We start from the raw sequence: 20,296 nt of genomic DNA on the forward strand, positions 1-20,296 counted from the left end.
AATGCTGCTTGTAGAGTACTTCCTAAAAGTGTAGTGCTCTTCTATTTTTTAGTTTTGAAGGTTTCTCATATGTCAGTGGAAAGCTTTGCTATGCAATGACAGCATTAGTTTTTCAAAAAAAGGCGTATCTGAAATTTCACATGGCCAAAGTGGTGGGTAAAAAAGGACAAAGGGCAGAAGACCGATGCTTATACATTACCTGAATTTTTGTCCTTGTTGGCATTTCTGGACATACCTGATAGAGTAGTAAGAATTCCCATTTCTGTTGAAAGGAAGTGGTTTTTTAGAAGTAGTATTTTTTGTTTGAGGATTTTGTCATTGGTCAGCACTCTACACTGTTTTATAGTCTGAAAATTTGTAATCTTTGTGTTCCAGATTAAATTTAAATAAGTGACCAAATCCAAAGGTATTTGTTTGAAAATAAAAGCACTCTCCTACACTATGACAATTTTTGTTTATGGGGAAGATTGACTTGACTCCTCTTTTTAAGACTTTCTTCTTTTTATTTGCTCAGTAGGTGGGGTTCTTTCTGCTACTATTGTTTTGTAATTAACTGGTTTTACCCTTGTCAGCTGTCATTCAAGTTACTCCCTATCTTTTCGCAGAAAGCAGAAACATGCTGTTGCTGAACTGTTTAGATATAAGAGCAGGGAGTGTACTATTGATAGTCCTGACACCCTTGCAGAGAGGCAGGATGGGGATGAGAATGGATGAGGGATACTTTATTACTCTAAGTTGAAGCTAGCGCTTGCAACTACCAACTTCACTGCAGAATGTTGATCTACTGTGATATCTCACAGTGGAAATCAACTTTAAACTTTACAATATCCTCTCTGAACTGTGACAGACACTAGTAATTGCAGAGCAGAAGAAAACTTATCAGTAAGGATAATACTTCAGTGCTAGGAACTCCAAAAGATAATTTTCTGTATAATTTTGATATGAGACGGAGTCATGTGGATGTATAAAAATGTGTCTCAAGAAAATTATTTTCTTTGTTTCAGAATTGTTGGTCAGCTCTTTCTTTAACTGTTTACTCAGGAGGTCGTGGTCTTCTTTATTCTGATAACAATTGCCAAATACTAATTATAATATTTTTTTTCTGTTAGGCGAGCAAGTGCAGCACTCAACTGCTTAAAACGTTTTCACGAGATGAAGAAAAGAGGCCCTAAACCTTACAGCCTCCATTTAGATCATATTATTCAGAAAGCAATCTCAACACACCAGAAAAGGGATCAGTACCGTGTGCAGAAAGACATCTTTATTTTAAAGGTATTATGATAATTCATTTTTCAAACCTGAATTTGGCCCTGTGTTGTGGAGACTTGTATCCTACCCCTCAAGCTTCGCTCAGTGTAATTCAGTATAATTTGTGTGATTCTGTGCAGTATTTTTTATCTCATTTGTCTTGCGGGCACTTGTGGATACTAAATTGCATTTCTGTAAATTGAGGAATGAAATTCCAATAACCTTTAATACTTTTTGTGACCAGTTGGGATCTCTTACTTTTAGATTCTTAATGTCGTACTATAACCATACAATGCAGTGCTATAACCATACCATTTACTGTGAAACACAGCACTTTAATTTTTACATGAGCAGTAAGTAGTTCATGTGGCAAGACTGAAAAAGATGATGCAGGGTAACCTGTTGTTTCATGTCTGCATTCCAGGATACAGAGGAAGCACTCATCATGAATCTTCGAGACAGCCAAGTTCTCAATCACAAAGAGAACCTCGACTGGAATTGGAATTTAATAGGGACCATACTGAAGGTGAGCTTACAAAGGCCATGATAATATGTTGGAGAAAAAGTCTGTTTCACATGTGAGCTTTGGCTTTCTAATATTAATTCCATAGTATATATAATAATTTGTTTTATTTCAGGAAATTAGTATCTCCTGGGTTTAGTCAGTGCTGCTGTAGTCTCTTTATATACAACCCTTAAATTAAAAATTAAAAAACTCCTACATTAAAAAACGCATGATAGTTAAATTCACAGTTTCCTAAGAAGCATGTATTAAATGTTTTATGTCTTTAGTTGTATAGAAATCAACTTTATAGAATTAGGTATATTGTCTTTAAAGCTGCTAATACTTCAGACTGCAGAGGGGTACTGCTATGTTTAGATTCGTAGCAGATTTTTTTAAGATAATGTGAGCTGAAGGTTATAGTAAGAGGTGGGTTCTAGATCAAGCTTCAGATGCTTAGACTGAACCATGTATGAAAACGTCATTAAATGTTTTGAACTAATGCAAATGCTTCTATAGCATTGATTTCATCACAGAATTAATTTTTTTTACAGTATAAAGGAAATAACTAATGGGGTGATGGGCATTGTTTTAAATATATTAATATATTTTAAATATATTTAATGCACAGATTTTAAGATACTACCTCTTTTTGTAAGTAGAAAATATACTTTGCTTGACTAAGAAAACTTTCTAAATACTTAATATAAGCTTCAAACCAAAATTATTCCAAAATGTCATTCTGTGCGTCAAAACCATCCTTGAACTGAATAGCATTCTCTTACTGTCTTCTTTACTGTGTTGTTACAAAGATGGTGAAAGTACAAAAAAGGCTTAATGGTGACAGTCATAATCAAGACTATGTTGTTTTTTTTTGAGAAAAAGAAAAGAAACTAAATATTTCTGTGCCTTTTTTTCAGGGACCGATAAAGTTGAAAGAGCAAGAATCTGTCTGGTATAAAGACCTGAATATGTATATGACAGTAGCTTTGCTCCACCAGATTTCACTGTTTAAAGACTTTTTTACTGCCATTATACGATTTACTGGGTTACTATATAACTATTATTAGTCATAGATACTTTTAAATTTGATTCCCTATTAAAGATATTACCAGAAAACTGTTTTTCAGAATCTCACTGTTAGTATGTGTAGTATTTTAACAGTGGAAGCTTTGTGTAGTTGACCTCTGTGTTTTGGGGTTTTTTTAAACAGAAATTTATGTCAAACAGCCAGTTTCTCTGCCATCTCAAACCTCCCCAGCAATGTATTTTCTAGTGTCATGTCAAAAAGTTCCTAATGTCTGAAAACTGGGGACTCCTTTCTAAATGAGAAGTGTGTGTGTTTTCTGGCTTACTTCTAACCATTTCTGTTCCTGTGTAACACCAGCATAAACTGAGATACTGTTACCAGAGTGGTTGTCTTTAGTCCCCTAATGAGCAAGATCCAGATTCCAGTGTCTGAAATTTGTTACCTCATTTGGCTGCGCACCTCCCCCTTGTCTGTTGCAGCCTTGTATCTGTGGAGCATCAGCTCTCTAACCACCTCATTGTGTGCAGTTCAGGTGGTGCATTACTGCCTTTTTCACTTGCTCAGCTTGCTGTCTAAGCTGCTAAAAGAGCAGCAGAAGTGTCAGCCTCATCTGTATCTGGCACTGTTACTTGGTGTAGTCAATTTTACTAATCATTAGCTAGTGCTGTGTGTGTCTTAATACTGGAATACCAACTGGAAATGTAGAACAGTGTCACATAGATAGGAAAGAAGAATGCTTGATTCACTTTTTTTCCATTCCTGACAAGATACTCGCTAGTAGCAACAGAAAGAAATCTGAAACCATAGAGACAGCAGATGGTTGTAGAAACAGAGGAAAATATAGTGGGAAGAAAGAATACGTCCTAAAGAGAATGTTATTTCTCATGTGGTCCTTCTTAATGTATCTTAGAAAGTATCAACAGGGGAGTTTAAAGACCATTTTAATAAGCAGCATTTTTAAGTGATGTGCAACAGAATAATGATTACTTTTAAGCTAATCTGCTAAATATTCAAAACAGCAGCCAAAAATTGTTTCCCTGTTATGCGTATAAAATTTTTTGTTATTTACAGAAAAGAAGCTAAGCAAAATTGTTTATTTTTCATCAGCTTCTCATACTTTTTTTGTTTTCATTAGAACTGTGATCTTGTACATATAGTATGTGGCCAACATTCCCTGTCCTTCTCGAGAGAAAAATTGAACAATTCTTGAAGCAGGCAGTGTGGGCTTTTCAATAAAATCATGTCTTTTTTTAAGATATAACATTAGGCGCAAGAAAACTTTCTGATTATTAAGTAAATACAACTGATAGAAATAAGTGAATTTTACTGACTAATCAAGGACTGATGTACAAGTTTCATATAATGCTATATTTGCTGTTTTTTCTAGTGGCCAAATATAAATCTAAGGAACTACAAAGATGAACAGTTGCATAGGTATGTAAAAATTATGTAGACTTCCTTTGAAGGAAGAAATTTGGGAAACCACCTTTTAGTACTGCTGTAAAATATCCCCTAGATGTATCACGTTTCTAAAATCTAATCTACAGATAAGAAGTTAACGTGTAAATTTGGATAATTAAGTTGCAATATTTGCTTTAAATAAACAGGTGTTTAAGCTTCTTTTCTATGCACAGGTGCTTTATATATTTAGTCCCTTAGGAATCATACCACTTTTGCAAATACTATATTTAATTTTAAACCTTAGAAATGTTACTGCTTGATATATCAGTCAGAAGTGTTTTATGTCAGAGCTTGGAAAAATTTTACAGAGTTAAGTCCATAGTTGTATGGGTTTTTAACTACAGCTTTCGTCAATATCCAAGAGGAAATTATTTCTAGTTGCTGTTAATAGCAGGAGAAGCATATGTGATTTGGGAAAAAAAAAACAACCAACCAAACAAAAAGCCTCCAGTACAGCTCTGGTTCCTTTCCTGTCTGTTGTCAGTAAGACATGTTTATTACTTCTGTGCCTGTGTGGTCATAGTGTTACTAATTAGTTCTTGGATGTGTCTTTCAGCATGTGTTTCAGAAATAGATTACGTTATTTTGAAGAATAGGTCAGTACTTGTGAGCATGAAAAGCTACTTCCTGACCTGGGGGAAAACCCAAAAGATAGAATATATGCTGAAAGGCTCCTGTGGCTCTGCTTTAAATTTTTACCAAAAAGTACTCGGGGTACTTTCATTATATATTTACAGCATAAACAGTAGTCCCATTGTTATCATAATCATGATTTAATTTTACATTTTTATTTTTTCTGGGTTTTCCTGAAATGTTAATTGCCAGTCTGTACTTCAGGGTAAAGGATTATTTTCCAAATATGGTAGTTTATAACATTGGTTCTCTAAAGCAGTGTCTGCAGTTCTGACTATGACACCAACACACACTCCTCAACCTCTCTTATGTGGGACAGTGTTCCTGTCCCACGGTTTTGTGCTGCAAAATTGCTCAAGTGTTGTTCAATGCCTCAGTGATTTAACTCCGAATAAATTGGGAAAATCTAGAATTGAATGGGTGTAAAGCTTCTATAGTTCATTGATCATTTCTGCAGAATTGGGAGCTTAATGGCTTTAAAACGCTGTTTCTCCTGTTTAATTATAAGTAACTAAGCTCCAAATCTCTTCCATTTCACTGCTGATGATAAAAAAACTTCTGCCACTTTGTTTTTCAAGTGTAAATTACATTTATTTCTCCTTCTATAAATTGATCTTTTTTTAATGTTAGTGTTGTTGTGATGATATTACAGTTGTAAAAATGAAATTCCAGTAATTTTTTTAAAGATTCTTTCAATTCAGAGAGATAAATTTCATGCAGTGGATATATACATACAGGATCACAGAATCATGAAAAAGACCTCAAAGATCATTAAGTCCAACTGCTAAAGTCACTGCTAAAGTTTCTAAGTGCCATGTCTATGTGTCCTTTAAATCCCTCTGGAAATGGTGACTCCAACAATTCCCTGGGCAGTTCAAATGCCTGACCTCTCATTTAGTCCAGAAATTTTTCCTAATATCCAATCAAAACTTCTTTGTGGCAACCAAAGGCCGTTTTCGCTCATTCTGTCACTTGTCACCTGGGAGGAGAGACCACCTCTGCCTGGGTACAACCTCCTGTCATGGAGTTGTAAAGAGCACTAAGGTCTCCCCTGAGCCTCATTTTCTCCAGGCTAAACAGCCCCAGCTCCCTCAGCTGCTCCTCACAGGACTTGTGCTCCCAACCCTGCCCCAGTTCTTTTGTCCTTCTCTGGACTTGTTCCAGCATCTCAATGTCCTTGCTGTAGTGAGGGGCCCAGGGGCAGCAAAACTGAATGCATGCATGTTGATAAACACACACACACATTTAAATATATGCATAGGTACATATGTGTATAAATTTCTGTGTCAATGTATATTTATTGCTAGTAACCCAGGATAAAATACATTTTATTTCACAAAACTTAATTAAGCCCTCAGATTTCCTCTGTAATTGGTCCTGTGTTTGGAGTTAGGCGTAGTGGATTACTCTGGCTTTTTCAAATATGAGTACAGTTCTGTAATTAAGTTTTTAATACCTGACATATCTGCCTTCTGATGGAACATTTTGTGTTATTTTAAAGCACAAATTTATATTTTGAAGAATTTGTGAGAGGAGGATCTTTGCTGGAGACTTATTCCTGTGATGCAAAACTCAAGCTACATTGCTTACTGTGATTTTTAAAAGTCTGAGAGTGTGTTAGCAGTGTGTTATGCTTCAGAAATTATTATCTCAGGTGTCTGGAAATAGTGTTGCTGAATAAATTAGATTTTTTCTGTCACAACATGAAAATGTGTTTTTCTCAGTAGCAGTAACTATAATAGCTGAAGAAAGCTTAGGTCACAAGTTTCCTTTTTAATCTGTTTGTTAGTCTAGATGATACTGTCTTTGAAACTTGCCACAGGATAAATTACAGCAGAATAAATGAGAATGAGAAGGAAGACACTGCTTCTGAGAGCATATATATTTTAAGTTCCTTTGCTTATAGTAGGCCATGGTATGGAAAACTCCTTGTAATGCACAGTACAGCAACATCTCTGAAATTGTGTCTGGTTAGAGTCGCTACTGTTACCTGCTACTCTTTTGATACATTTTTGAGACTTATTGCCCAGAACCAAGTACAACCTGTTTTTTCTAGCATCATTTTGTATTGTGAGACTGTCCTTGTCATGCTGAAAAATAGCCAATTCTATTTCACTTTCTATAGGTTTGTAAGGAGATTGCTGTATTTTTACAAGCCTAGCAGTAAACTCTATGCTAACCTGGATCTGGACTATGCCAAGGCGAAGCAGCTCACTGTTGTGGGTTGTCAGTTTACTGAATTTCTTCTTGAATCAGAGGAGGTAAGAAATTTTCAGCTATAAGACTGGAAGTAGAATGAGTAGTCTTGTTGAATGCCACCTGGAAAAACCTTAGTTTTTGATGAAGATTTCTGAGATTTTGGGTGTTAAATCTAAAATTATCGGTGTAATTAACAAATACGATGTGAAATAATGAGGTCATGATGACTATGTTTATGTAGAAGTTTTATTAAATACAGCTTTGTTAAATGCAACTTAGAGATTGAAGGAATTTTTTAAATTATTCATGCTGTGTATAACCTTCCTTTTCAAATTCCTTCTTCTGTGCTAAAGACTTTTATGCCTCAGGTCAGAGGAAAATGTCATTGAATAATACTTTGCCCTTTTCCTGGAAAGAGAGAATAGATCCTGAGATGTCTCCATGCTTAGCTCCTTTTATTTGCCTTGAAACTTATTCTTTAGTCTGAATTGTTTTCCAGCCTGCATTTCTGTTTTGTGTCTGTATTGTGTTTGTACATTTTGAGAAATTAAAATAGTGAGTTTCAGTTAAGAAACACATTTCTGTTACTAACAGATGACATTCCTCTTCATTTTGCTAGGATGGACAAGGTTATCTGGAAGAATTGGTTAAAGATATTGTACTTTGGCTCAACTCTTCATCAGGCATAAAGCCTGAACGTAGTCTTCAGAATAATGGGTTACTAAATACTCTTAGCCAGCACTACTTCCTGTTTTTTGGTACTTTATCTTGTCACCCTCATGGAGTGAAAATGCTTGAAAAATGTAATGTTTTTCAGTGGTGAGTGCTTTTATTTGGTTTGAGTTGTACTTGCAGTGTAGTAGTTACGCAAATTCTAAACTGTGTCAGGGCTACCATCTGAAAAGCTGAAAACTTTAAGGTTATTTTGGTGAAGTTACAAGTAGAGGTCCCCATTTTTTTTCTAAAGTCTTCTAATCTGTCATTACTAAGCAGACAGAGGTGATAGACAGTTTACTTTTTCCTATCCACACCTCTGTGACAGAGATGAGAATCAGGAAGGATTGTACTGAAGGTACTGAAAGATGCAGTGTGGGGAAATAGAAAAATTAACAAAACTAAAAACACACAAACCATGAAAAAATGGAAAGTACCATACTGTTTGTGAAATGTTGATGTATGTTGCACTTAAAACTTCACTCCAGTATATTTGAGTGGAGTTTTGCAGCTCAGCATTTTTTTGAGGTCTAGACAAACTTAAATTCCTTTGGGAATAAATTGGCTGATGACTGGTACTAGTTTATCAACTTATAATAAACTTGAAGTAAAAATGCAAGTGTTTTAATGTACTCCTTTTTATCTTTTATTGTTGATTTTGTTGATTTTTAGAAAGCAAGCTTTTCACTGGCTTTCGAAAACGTAATATATAATAAAATCTAGACAGTTAATAGGACTAACTTAATGGCAAGCTTTATACACAGTGTTTTAAAATGAAGAATTGTTCATAGAGCTTCATGAGCATTTGTTTTTATACTGATAATCACTAATTATGCTGACAAAATTTTTACAGGGCAATTATAAAAGATGTTGGTTTGAGGTTTTCCCCTTGCAATTCAGTGCATTATTTCATCCCTATTTGACTTTATAGTTATAACAATTTAAAGTTACTCAGTTTCATACAAGAACATACTTTGTATATCGCATTTATAGTAATAAAAGTATAATTCAAAGTAATTAAGTTTAAATTATTGCTGGTTCAGGCGGGTTCAAATACTAATTTTATTTTCTTCCTCCTCCCCTTCCATGCCTCCAGTCTTCTTAATCTTTGTTCTTTGAAGAACCAAGATCACTTGTTAAAACTGACTGTTTCTAGTCTGGATTATAGCAGAGATGGATTGGCAAGAGTCATCCTTTCTAAAATCCTGACAGCAGCTACTGATGTAAGTTCAATTCAACTTACATTCCTTTGTTACTGCCCTCTACACATTTATTTTATTATTCAAGGTGTATGACTTTATTTTTAAGCTGTTATATATTAAAAGGGTTGTTAATTTTGTATTCAGAGAAATGAACCTCCTACAAGTGTAGCTTTTAGATATGTTGTGAACATCATACCCTCTATTGTATTTTTGCCCAAGAAATTAAGTCCTTCAAATAGAACTTTCTCTCGCATCAGCTGGGGTTTAAAGTCTTGATATGTATAACTAAGTGCAGTGTGATTGTTTTGGTCAGTGGCATCTTAAATAAATTGTGAAGGCATTGCTATCACAAACAGAAATCTGTATTTCTAGCAGTACTAAGCATGTTAGCCTTCTAGTAGACACTGTTCTGATAATGATTGAGGTTACTCTGTATCGGAAACGAAGTAGATGCTATAGCTGCTGGAATGAGAGGTTGGTTCAGAAATAGGCATTGGGATCTGTTCTTCTGAATCGAAGAAGGTGGATAGGGATAAAAAATATAATTACATGGATTTGGGAGAGGAAACTCTTGACTTTTAAGGTAACGTTGTTAGACAAGCAATCACTGATGTCAGGGAGATAGATGACACGAATTTGAAATGCAACTAGGAAAGAATGTTCATTACTTCAAATGAAGTTGTTTCTGTTCTCTGAACAGACAGAATATGTTCCAGAATAGATAGAAGAGAGGAGAATGTAGGTACTAGCTTTAAATGCCTCACTGTATTTTGGAAGAGGAGGACATACATTGAGAATATTTCTCTGACACTGTCAAAGATATGATGATTTTATGGATAAAGAGTGGAGTCTGAAAGTAATGAAGATACTTGAGGTTGATGAAATGACTCATTGAAAGACAAAGCTCCCTACTACTATATTTTTTTACTTGCTTCTAAATTCTCTTCAAAAGACGTAATAATGCAGTAATAAAAGATGTAGGATTGGACACTTGTGATGACCAATTTACTTGTGATCTTAGATTCAGTTTTCCCATTTGCTAAGATATAAATAGCTCTCTAATAAACTGTAATTTTAATAGATAAGGTGTGCATTACAGTTTCTTGCTGCAAAATGCAGTAATTGAAAGGTATTTTTAGAAGTTATAAATCATTAACTGTGTTAGTTATTTTTCTTCCACTCAAGAAAACATTTTCCTTACTTTACAGAGCTGCAGGTTGTACGCCACAAAACACTTAAGAGTGTTGCTGAGAGCTAATGTAGAGTTCTTCAGCAACTGGGGGATTGAGTTACTGGTGACCCAGTTACATGATAAAAATAAAACTATTTCTTCTGAGGCACTTGATATTCTAGATGAGGCTTGTGAAGACAAGGTGAGCATCCCTTCTCTTTTTAACCTCTTCTTGGTATGCTGCTCTTAAGCTCTTCCCCACCCCCTTCCTTAGTAGCAAAGTACAAATAGGCAAGAAGGTACTGGTGGTTTCCTTTTTGAATTGTCATTGACGGACTTAAAATAGTTTATAAGACCCCTTGGATGAAACTACTGCAATATTACTTACAAGAAAACATAGACTTCTGGATTATGCCTGTATTTAAACATAAATTGCAATTCATTTTATTCATTATACTTCTTGTGAAATAATTTATATTTAATGACAGAAGATATCTAAAATTGGTCATACTAGGATTAAGTTAGCATTTGACACTTGTGAAAAACTTGCTGTTTCATTGCAGGCAGAATGTTGTAATCATTGCAGATCATTTTCAGAATTACAGTAGTGCTCAAATACTCTTTGTGTTCTTAATTGTTTTAGGCCAATCTTCATGCCCTTATCCAGATGAAACCAGCCCTTTCTCATCTTGGAGACAAGGGTTTGCTTCTACTCTTAAGGTAAATGTTGAATATGCTGTTTGACTTCACATTGTGGAAACAAATTCAGATTCTGGGAGTTTAAATTACAATGTTAACTGTCTCATTTAATTTTTTATAGATTTCTGTCCATCCCAAAGGGGTTTTCATATCTAAATGAAAGAGGTTACGTAACAAAACAGATGGAAAAGTGGCAAAAGGTAATGCTAAGAAGAAAATGTTTGCTGGATATTAGGACGAATGGTTTATATATGCAGATTTAGAACAGAGATTCTTAAAAATAATTACATTTTAAAGTACCTGTAAAGCTTGTGCAAATACATTTATTGCATCAGTGATATAACGTTTTTGCTGGTAAAGGTTGACAGAGACTTAGAGTTCCATAGCTTCTCTGTACATATGTGATTTTGATTTACCAAGACCTTTATATAATTTTGGTATTTCAGCAAATTTTTCAGGAGTGTAGTGACCTTCTAAAATAGGTTGCTGCGGAAGGTCATTATCTAGAGAAGTGTGCAAAGTAATGCTGTTTTTCAAGATACCTGTTGCCTCTGGTAATTCAAGTTAAACCTAGAGGTCATGAAGACAGAATTGTTTGATGCTGTTAGGAAGTAAAGAGGAACACAAGACCATTAAGAAAAATTCATTGTTGTCATAACTTGAATTAAACTCTTCATATGTTATTTTGGTTTTGTAATTGATTATAATTGTAATTGATTATTGTCTCATTCCTGTTGGCAACTTTTTAGTGGTTTAAGTGTCGCTTCTCAAGGAGTACTGAAATGCACGATGATCTATTGAAATCGAGTGTGTCAGATATGAAGTATTTCTTTCTTCCTTTTTTTAACAAATTCCCTAAAATAATTATGAAATTAATTGTTGACTTGCACACTCATATGTGTGAAGTGTACTCATTTTCTTGAGCCCCACCTTCAGATCATAAAAGAATTCAGTCTTTCTCAAGAAACCTTCCTCAATTATTTCTTCCTTATAAAGTCTCATGCTATAACACCATAAACCACTAAATGTACTGTGTCAACCCTCATCTGTTTTCTTACAGGAATATAACTTAAAATATGTTGAATTGATTGAAGAACAACTTAATGAAGCACTTACAACATACCGCAAACCTGTTGATGGGGATAACTATGTTCGTCGGAGCAACCAAAGGTAAATTTGGGAAAATGCATTCTGGGGCACAAGATGGGGGGACTGATCAGGAGAGCTCTAAACTGAAATGTATGAGGGAAAGGGCTACCAACAGGATTTCAGTTTATTATGCTCCTGGAGCAGTACATCAGCACAGTGTAAGAAACACACAGGATGAACTGGATGCATTGCTTAGCTCCCACAGTTTTAATTTATTTCAGAGCTTTTATATAATTAGTTTTAGAGCTTTTACAATTCATTTTATTAAGACTTGGTGCGTTGAGTCCCATGACTGGAGTGCTGGAATGGAGGGCTACAGGCTTTTCAGCAGGGATGGGCAAATAAATATATAAGGAAGAGGTTGGATTATACAGCCCTTACAGTTAGTGGTGATGTGGTTGAGAACCTCTGGGTGAGGATTAAGGGGATGGAAAACAAAGGAAGTGATGTAGTGGGTGTCTGCTACTGATTGCTCAGCCAGGATGTTAGTACTGATGAGTCATTATATAGACAAGTAGGAGAAACTTCTGGATCAGTAGCTCTTGTTCTTTATGGGCTTCCTGTGGAAGATTTCAACTTCTAGGCATCAACTGCAGATAATGTAATGCAACAACATGCAGCCTTGGAAATTCTCAGTCGGAGGAAGTCTGGAGGAGAGATACTCAGTGAGCCAACTAGGAAAGATGCCCTCCTCAACTTGCTGTTTGTGAATGTAGTGTTTTGGGAGATGTGATGGAGGGGAGGTTCTCTAGACCACAGTGATCATGGCATGGTTAAGTTTAAAACTTTCAATGTAATGAGAAAAAGCACAGCAGAGTTGCTACTCAGGGCTTGAGGGGAGCTAACTTGGGGAGCTGCTTTAGTAGAGTACATCTTTGAGGCCCAGGAGTCCAGAAATGCTGGTCCATCTTTAGGAGCTATCTTTTAGAAGCACAGGGGTAGGCAATCCCATGTTGTAAGTCAAGCAAGCAGGGCAGAAGACCACCTTGGCTGAACAGAGAACTCTTCATGGAGCTCTAGAGGAAAGGGAAATAAATGCTCTCTAGAAGATCACCCTTCGCAGGAAGGACTACAAAACTGTGATTCACATAAGCAGAAAGAAGACACAAAAGGCCAAAGCTCATTCAGGACTGAAGCTGACTAGTGTTGTGTGACACAACAGGAAAGAGGAGGTCTGAAGAAAACACTACATCAGTTCTTGCTGAAGATGGTCACCTGACTTACAGGGACGAAGGAAAAACAGAGATGAATTAAAATTTTGTGGGATTTTTTTTGTCTCAGTCTTCAGCAATATTGATAGACCTTGGGCTGCCTGGTTCTCTGAGCGAGAGGTCCACAAATGTGGAAACTGTGGCTTTCCATATGTGGACACTAACATTGTAGGGGACCATCTGTATCAGCTGAATGTTCACCAGGTCATGGGGCTTGGTTCCCACCAGGCTGAGGGACTAGCCTCATCAGTACTAGCCAACCAGTACTAAAGGAGCTAGCAGATGTTGTGTCAGGACCCATCTCATATCATCTGCCGAAAGTCTTGTGAGTCTAGGGAAGTCCCTGCTGACTGGAATCTAGCCAGTTTATTCCAGTTTGCAAGAAGCACATAAGGGAAGATTCAAAGAGGTACAGACCTATTAGTCTAACTTCAGTTTGTGGGAAAATTATGTAGGAGATTATACTGGGTATTGTTGAAAGGCATTTGAAAAACAATGCAGTCATCAGGCGCAGTTAGCATGGGTTCACAAAGGGAGAGTTTTCTTCAAGTTGTTAGCCTTCTATGGTAAGGTCACCCGGGAGGTTGAAGGGAAGGTGGTGGATGTTGTTTTCCTGGATCTTGGCAAGATTTTTGATGCTGTCCTCCACAACATCCTTCTGGACAAGTTCTCAAGCTGTGGGATGAGCAGGTTCATGGTGTAGTGGGTGAAGAACTGGCTGAGGCACTGAGCCCAAGGGGTTGTAGTGAGTGGGGCAACATCTGGTTGGTGACTGGTCACACCAGTGGTGTTCCTCAGGGCTCCATTCCTGGGCCAGTTCTCTATCAGTGCTGGAGGTGAATGCACCAGTAGCAATTTGTTGATGATCCAGACTGCAAGGTGCTGTGGATTCTTTTGAGGGACAAGAGGCCTTGTGGAGGCATGAGCAATCTTAAATGGGGTGAAATTCATCAAGTCCAAATGGTGGATTGTGCACCTGGGAAGGAGTGAAACCAGGCACAGGGGTGAAGTGGGAAAGGGGTGGCTCAGGGTGGGTCAGCAGTGCCCGGGCAGCCCCGAGGACAAAGCCCATCCCAGAGCACCGAGCAGGGCACGGCCAAAGCCCAGCCCAGAGCACCGAGCAGGCAGAGTGAAAGCCCATCCCAGAGCACCGAGCAGGGCACAGCCAAAGCCCATCCCAGAGCACCGAGCAGGGCACGGCCAAAGCCCATCCCAGAGCACCGAGCAGGGCACGGCCAAAGCCCATCCCAGAGCACCGAGCAGGGCACGGCCAAAGCCCATCCCAGAGCATCGAGCAGGGCACAGCCGGCCCAGGGAGGGGATGGGCCCGCTGGGCTGAGCCTCGGGGCGGCTGAGCCTGGGGCCTGCTGGGCCCTGCAGGTGGAGGAGGATGGGAAGGTCCTTCAGTGCTTCCTGAGGAGGGAAACAGAGCTGGAACCTCCTGTGAGGAGCAGCTGAAGTCTTTGGGCTTGTCCACTTTGGAGAAAAGGAGGCTGAGGTGTGCCCTCACTGCTCTCTACAGCTTCATGAGGAGGAGAAGGGCACAGGGAGGTGCTGAGCTCTTCTCCCTGGCATCCAGGTGTGACGGTGGTCACAAGGGTTTTCAGGATGAGGGAAGAGACGTAGATCTGACTCCATAATTAGAAGACTTGATTTATTATTTTAAGATATATAGACATACTATAACTATACTAAAAAGAAAAGGGAGAGCTTTTCAGAAGCTGCTAAGCTAAGAATAGGAAAAGTAAAGAATGAGAACAAAGGAGCTCTCTCCAACTCTGTCCGAGAGAGTTCAGTCCTGGATTGGCCACTAACTATAAACATCCAAGATGGGCTAATCCAGATGGACTTGTTGCATTCCACAGCAGCAGACAGCCTATTGTTTACATCTGTTTCTGAGGCCATAGCTTCTCAGAAGGAAAAATCCTAAAGAAAGATTTTTCACAAAGAGATGTCTGCGACATCCAGGGGAGGGGAAGGATGCATGGGAATGGTTCAGAGCTGAAGCAGGAGAGGTTCAGACTGGATACCAAGAAGCATTTCCTTACTACAAGGGTTATGGGTGGTCACATAGAAGAACAGGTGTCCTGGAGAGGTGGTTCATGCCCCAAGTCTATCAGTGTTCAAGAAGCATTTGGACAGTGTTCTTAATAAAAGGCTTTAACTTCTAGTCAGCCCTGAAGTGGTTTGGCAGTTGGATTAGATGATTGTACATCCCTTCCAATTGAAAAAATTCGTTACCTTCTAAATTCCTCAAAAGAATTCTCTGTTTGAAAAAAATTAAGGGTAAGCCATTGTATTACATTGCAGTGTAATTTATTTTAGAATAAAATATTTGAAGTGCTGGGAAACTTATGTATGTTTCTCTTTCTGCCAGATTACAACGACCACATGTCTACCTGCCAGTTCACCTTTATGGCCAACTGGTGCACCATAAAACAGGCTGCCATTTATTGGAGTCTCAGGTGAGGATAAAAATAATTTATAACTTGAAATATTTTACAGATCATTATAAACCTTTTGAAAAAAGGTTTTAAAAGAGATGGCATTTAAATAGGCATTGTAGAAGAAGTTGATTATGAGTCTTAAGTTGTAAAGACAGTCTTTACCATCTAATCTCATGTAAAATGCCTTCCTGACACTGAAGTATCACCAAAATATCTTGCAACATTTTTCTTAAAATGACTAGCAAAATCTTAGCATGGAGAGCCAATTCATAAAAAGAAAAAATTGTTAGTCTCTGTGGATTGTATATTGACAGTTATACATGTGGTAAAACTATGCCCGTCCTTTTAAGCATACAGAAATTGGGAGATGAGGGAATAAAATCTTTCTAATATTTTGAAAATCTAAGAAAACAAGCCCTAAGCCATAATTGCTTAAATTCACTTTTGATGTGGGTTGGTAAAATGATTTATTGAATTGACAATGCTCTTTGAAAATTTCAAGAGAAAGTGTATATATGTTGCAGTATGTTAGTTTGGCTAATCTGTCATCCTTATAATATTTGAAATAACTTCATACAATCTGCGATTTCATTAAAATTTTCTTTTGCATTATCACTGCTGTTAATTTATGGTTATTATTCCAGAATTACCACTGTTCTTCCTGGAGTGCATGATTTGAATTATTACTTTGACTTCTACTACAAATGCAAAAGAACCTGTTTGCCTGTTTGGCTGAAGTCTCCTATTAATTTTCAACTTAGTTTTTTCTTCTTCTGTTTTTCTCCTTCAGAGTATTGTTACAGATCTAAGTTACACTGTTCGTTCTCCAATGCTGGATAAGTGGGAAGGAATTAAGCAGCTGAAAGCAGCCCTTTGGGCCTTGGTTAGTAATATATTTGCTGAGTTTTGCAGTTGTTTAGTTCCGTTATAAATGTTGATTCCTAAATAACTAAGCAAAATTCTATAAAACTAAAAAAATAAGTTTTTTTTTTCAAGAAATGTGTGATTTTTTCAAGTTAGGATTTTGTTCCATAATGATACTTTCAGTTGAAGATGGTTCACTGCAACTGTTATTCTGAGGTTTTTTAATAATCCCTTTGTTGTTTTTTCTTTTTAACAAATAAGAATAACACATTGCCATATGAGTATTAATATGTAAATGATAGTTACAAGTTAAAAGTTGCCATGGTCTGAGTTTAATGTATTTGCTGTGGTAGTCCCTCATGTTTCCGCAAGGAAGTTGGCTGCCCTGCCAGTGTTGATCCATGCGGTCATGAAGCCCTGGTACTTGGGACGGGCAAAAACCTAGTGTTGGTGTGTATCCAAGCTACACACCAAAAACCTAGTGTTGGTGTGTATCCAAGCACCTAAATGTGCTTCTTGTCTTCCACAAAGTTAATTTTGGAACACTTGTTCAAGGGGACTGTTAGGGGAAGATACTGTAGATATGTAACCAGACGCCTGTGTAAGCGGAATGTAAAATGAATAAACCAAGATCATGCTGCAGGCTATAGTAGAACTTATAAAGTGAGGAATACATAGTAGTTCTAACTTTGAGCAGCTTTAGGTATTATACAAGTTGTGCTGAGTGCTTTTTTATTAGCACAGCTATGAAATGCCAGAAAAGGGTACTCAGATCTTTCAACTGCTTTGAGAAGATGGGCTTTAAACTCTACTACCAACAAACAAAATTGTCAAAGCTTTACATTGATGGTGCTGCTGGTCATTTTAAGATCAAAACTTACTTGGAAAATTTCATTCCAGGGCAATATCGGATCATCAAATTGGGGTCTTAACTTGCTTCAAGAGGAGAATGTAATTCCTGATATAATGGCACTTGCTCAGCATTGTGAGGTTCTGTCTGTTAGAGGGTATGTGTGTCTGATATATACGTAAAATTTTCAGATGGTAGTTGTGATCAGTTTTCAGATAGCTTTACCTGATTTACGTAAGTACAGATTTGTACTTTATTGGAAACCAGCTGTTAAAGTCGCCAGTGTTTGAGTATCAGTCTCAGTTGTATGCAACTGCAGAATTGTGTAGGAAGTCTGAAAGAACATGAAGTAAACAAATCTATGAATAAAGGTAGATACTACTTTTCTCCTGTTCTGTAAAACAAAATACTTGCTGTTTATAGCTCTGTGAGAATGTATTATTCCATCTTTTTTATTCAATATATTTTTAAAATATTTAAAAGCATAAATAGATGGCATTTTGTCCAACATTGCTACTGTATAAATGATTGGCCTGTTTTTCAAAAGGTAGTTTTCAGATTTATGTAATCAGGCTCTTGTGATAATTTTTATTTTGTAATAGTATCTTGTTCTCAGATATATTATTGAATTTCCGGAGCTTAAATTGATTTCCAAATTAAAATTAACAGTATACTCTTTCTCAGTTTTGTGAAGTTTGTCCTGAATTGCTTTGAAGTTGTTTCCTTTCAAATGTCAAGTAAGTTTAGTTAAATTAGGTGCTATTATTGTTGCTCTTTTTTCTGTATATACATTAAATACAGAACCTGTGTCTACGTGCTTGGTCTAATAGCCAAAACTAAACAAGGATGTGACATTTTGAAGCATCACAACTGGGATGCAGTGAGACACAGTCGTAGACAGCCTTGGCCAGTGGTCCCTGATGACATGGAGCAGCTCTGCAATGAACTTTCTTCTATACCAAGCACTCTTAGCTTGAACTCTGAGTCTACCAGTTCAAGGCACAACAGTGAAAGTGAATCTGCTCCATCAAGTAAGTAACCAGAACACCAGAACAAGAAAACAGGAGAAAAATGAACAAGCAAACAAAAAATACCTGCAAAGAGCCCAGCCCACCACAATCAGCATTTTGGTGCTCTTATCAACCTTTTGGTAGGATGAGGTACAGACCAATGATGTAAAGGTGGTCTTGCAGTAAAACAGTACAAGCAGTAGGACATTTATGTCCATTCAGAGAGATGCAGATTAGTCAGAGGGAGTAAAAAAGTGTCTTAGCTTCACACTTGGTGTAGAAGAAAAATTTTCACACGAGGGTAAGTTATTTATTTTTATGTTGAGTCGTGGCAGTTTGCTGTAAGATACTGCAGAAACCGCCATGCTTAGGTACAAAGATACACTTGATTGTCCTCAAAGAAGTAAGTGTTTATGTTCTCTGGGTGTGTACACACACACAAAATTTTGCTGTATTTAAATTATTATGTATTTCAAGTACCTAATGCATTTTATTTTTTCTATGGATACTTGGAATTTAAATTAACAAATATGCCATATTTAGGTATCATTAAAGGAGTTCTTAGGCTGTAATCCCAGTAGCTGGATATTTGCACTGAAATAAGACAGTGTGGCTTTTCTTTTGAAGCAGGGAAATCTTAGGTCAGTTACTCTTTAAAATAGCTAATTTGCATTAAGTTCTGCAGAAAAAAAAAGGAATTAAAATTCCAGTAAATTACAGAGACTCTCACTTGGGCTTCTATAGAATGGCTTCCTATTTTGCAACATAGTTTGTAGACTTGGAAGAAATGCCTATTTTTGTGACAAAGTCTTGTATAATTTCAGGTATGTTCATCATGGAGGATGACCGTTTTGGTAGTACTTCCACCAGTACTTTCTTCCTAGATATTACTGAAGATGCAGAACAAATATTTTATGACAGACCTGGACCGTCAAAGGACAAAGACCGTAGTCCCTTTCCTTTTTTTTCTTCCAGTAGACTTGTGAAAAATCGCATTCTAAACTCTCTTACTCTACCTAATAAAAAACACAGAAGTAGCAGTGATCCAAAAGGAGGAAAGCTGACATCATCTGACAGTAAATCAGGCCTGAGGCGAAATCGTACAGTAACAGAACCTAGTGGTAGCATAGACTTTCCTGCTGGGGAGGAATTGAACCCTGTTTTCAGAGTTCCAAAAATCCAGACTTTACGATTAGAAACTTCTTTTGTTGGAAGTAAACATGTGGAAGATACTGATTGTACTCAGAGTATCGGAGAAAATGATCTGAAGCTGCCAAAAGGTCTTGGAAATGAAATTCATCGGGAAAACACAAGCAAAGAAAGGCTAATTGGAGATGGTACTACACAGACACATTTCAAGAGCCGTAGCTTAAGTTTTAATACAGATACCACAACAAGTGGTATAAGTTCAATGAGCTCTAGCCCTTCAAGGGAGACTGTAGGTGTGGACACTACAAATGTAGATACTGACTGTGGAAGTTTGAGTACTGTCGTAAGCACAAAGACAGTTAAACCAAGTCACTGTTCAACACCACAGTCTAACCACCTGCCTCTCTCAAAATCCAACTCTGTATCCCTGGTTCCACCAGGATCTTCTCATACCCTTCCCAGAAGAGCCCAGTCTCTTAAAGCTCCTTCTCTTGCTACAATAAAAAGTCTTGCTGACTATAACTTCAGCTACACAAGTTCTCGAGATGCGTTTGGCTATGCTACACTAAAGCGCCTGCAGCAGCAGAGGATGCATCCCTCGCTGTCTCACTCAGAAGCCCTGGCATCTCCAGCAAAGGATGTGCTGTTTACTGACACTATCACCATGAAGTCTGGCAGCCTGGATTCTCGACTAACCCCAAGCCGGTAAGAAGTTATTCTGTGCTCATTTCTTACTTCAGTGCTGTAAGAACAACTT

General features: G+C 37.3%; 1 protein-coding gene across 2 annotated transcripts in view; it reads left to right on the plus strand.

Moving 5' to 3' along the window:
* RICTOR (RPTOR independent companion of MTOR complex 2) overlaps positions 1–20,296 on the plus strand; it is a 72,551-nt gene that overhangs the window by 42,261 nt on the left and 9,994 nt on the right. For both annotated transcript variants that reach the window (XM_030969301.1, XM_030969302.1), the window contains exons 17-31: positions 1,110–1,272; positions 1,673–1,774; positions 4,168–4,214; positions 7,000–7,135; positions 7,693–7,892; positions 8,884–9,010; positions 10,198–10,362; positions 10,804–10,880; positions 10,981–11,059; positions 11,920–12,029; positions 15,597–15,684; positions 16,457–16,549; positions 17,431–17,537; positions 18,182–18,411; positions 19,215–20,244. In XM_030969301.1, coding sequence (XP_030825161.1) covers positions 1,110–1,272; positions 1,673–1,774; positions 4,168–4,214; positions 7,000–7,135; positions 7,693–7,892; positions 8,884–9,010; positions 10,198–10,362; positions 10,804–10,880; positions 10,981–11,059; positions 11,920–12,029; positions 15,597–15,684; positions 16,457–16,549; positions 17,431–17,537; positions 18,182–18,411; positions 19,215–20,244 — 2,754 coding nt within the window. The remainder of the gene's footprint in view (positions 1–1,109; positions 1,273–1,672; positions 1,775–4,167; positions 4,215–6,999; positions 7,136–7,692; positions 7,893–8,883; positions 9,011–10,197; positions 10,363–10,803; positions 10,881–10,980; positions 11,060–11,919; positions 12,030–15,596; positions 15,685–16,456; positions 16,550–17,430; positions 17,538–18,181; positions 18,412–19,214; positions 20,245–20,296) is intronic.

Source organism: Camarhynchus parvulus, chromosome Z, assembly GCF_901933205.1.
Source record: "Camarhynchus parvulus chromosome Z, STF_HiC, whole genome shotgun sequence".
NCBI lineage: Eukaryota > Metazoa > Chordata > Aves > Passeriformes > Thraupidae > Camarhynchus > Camarhynchus parvulus.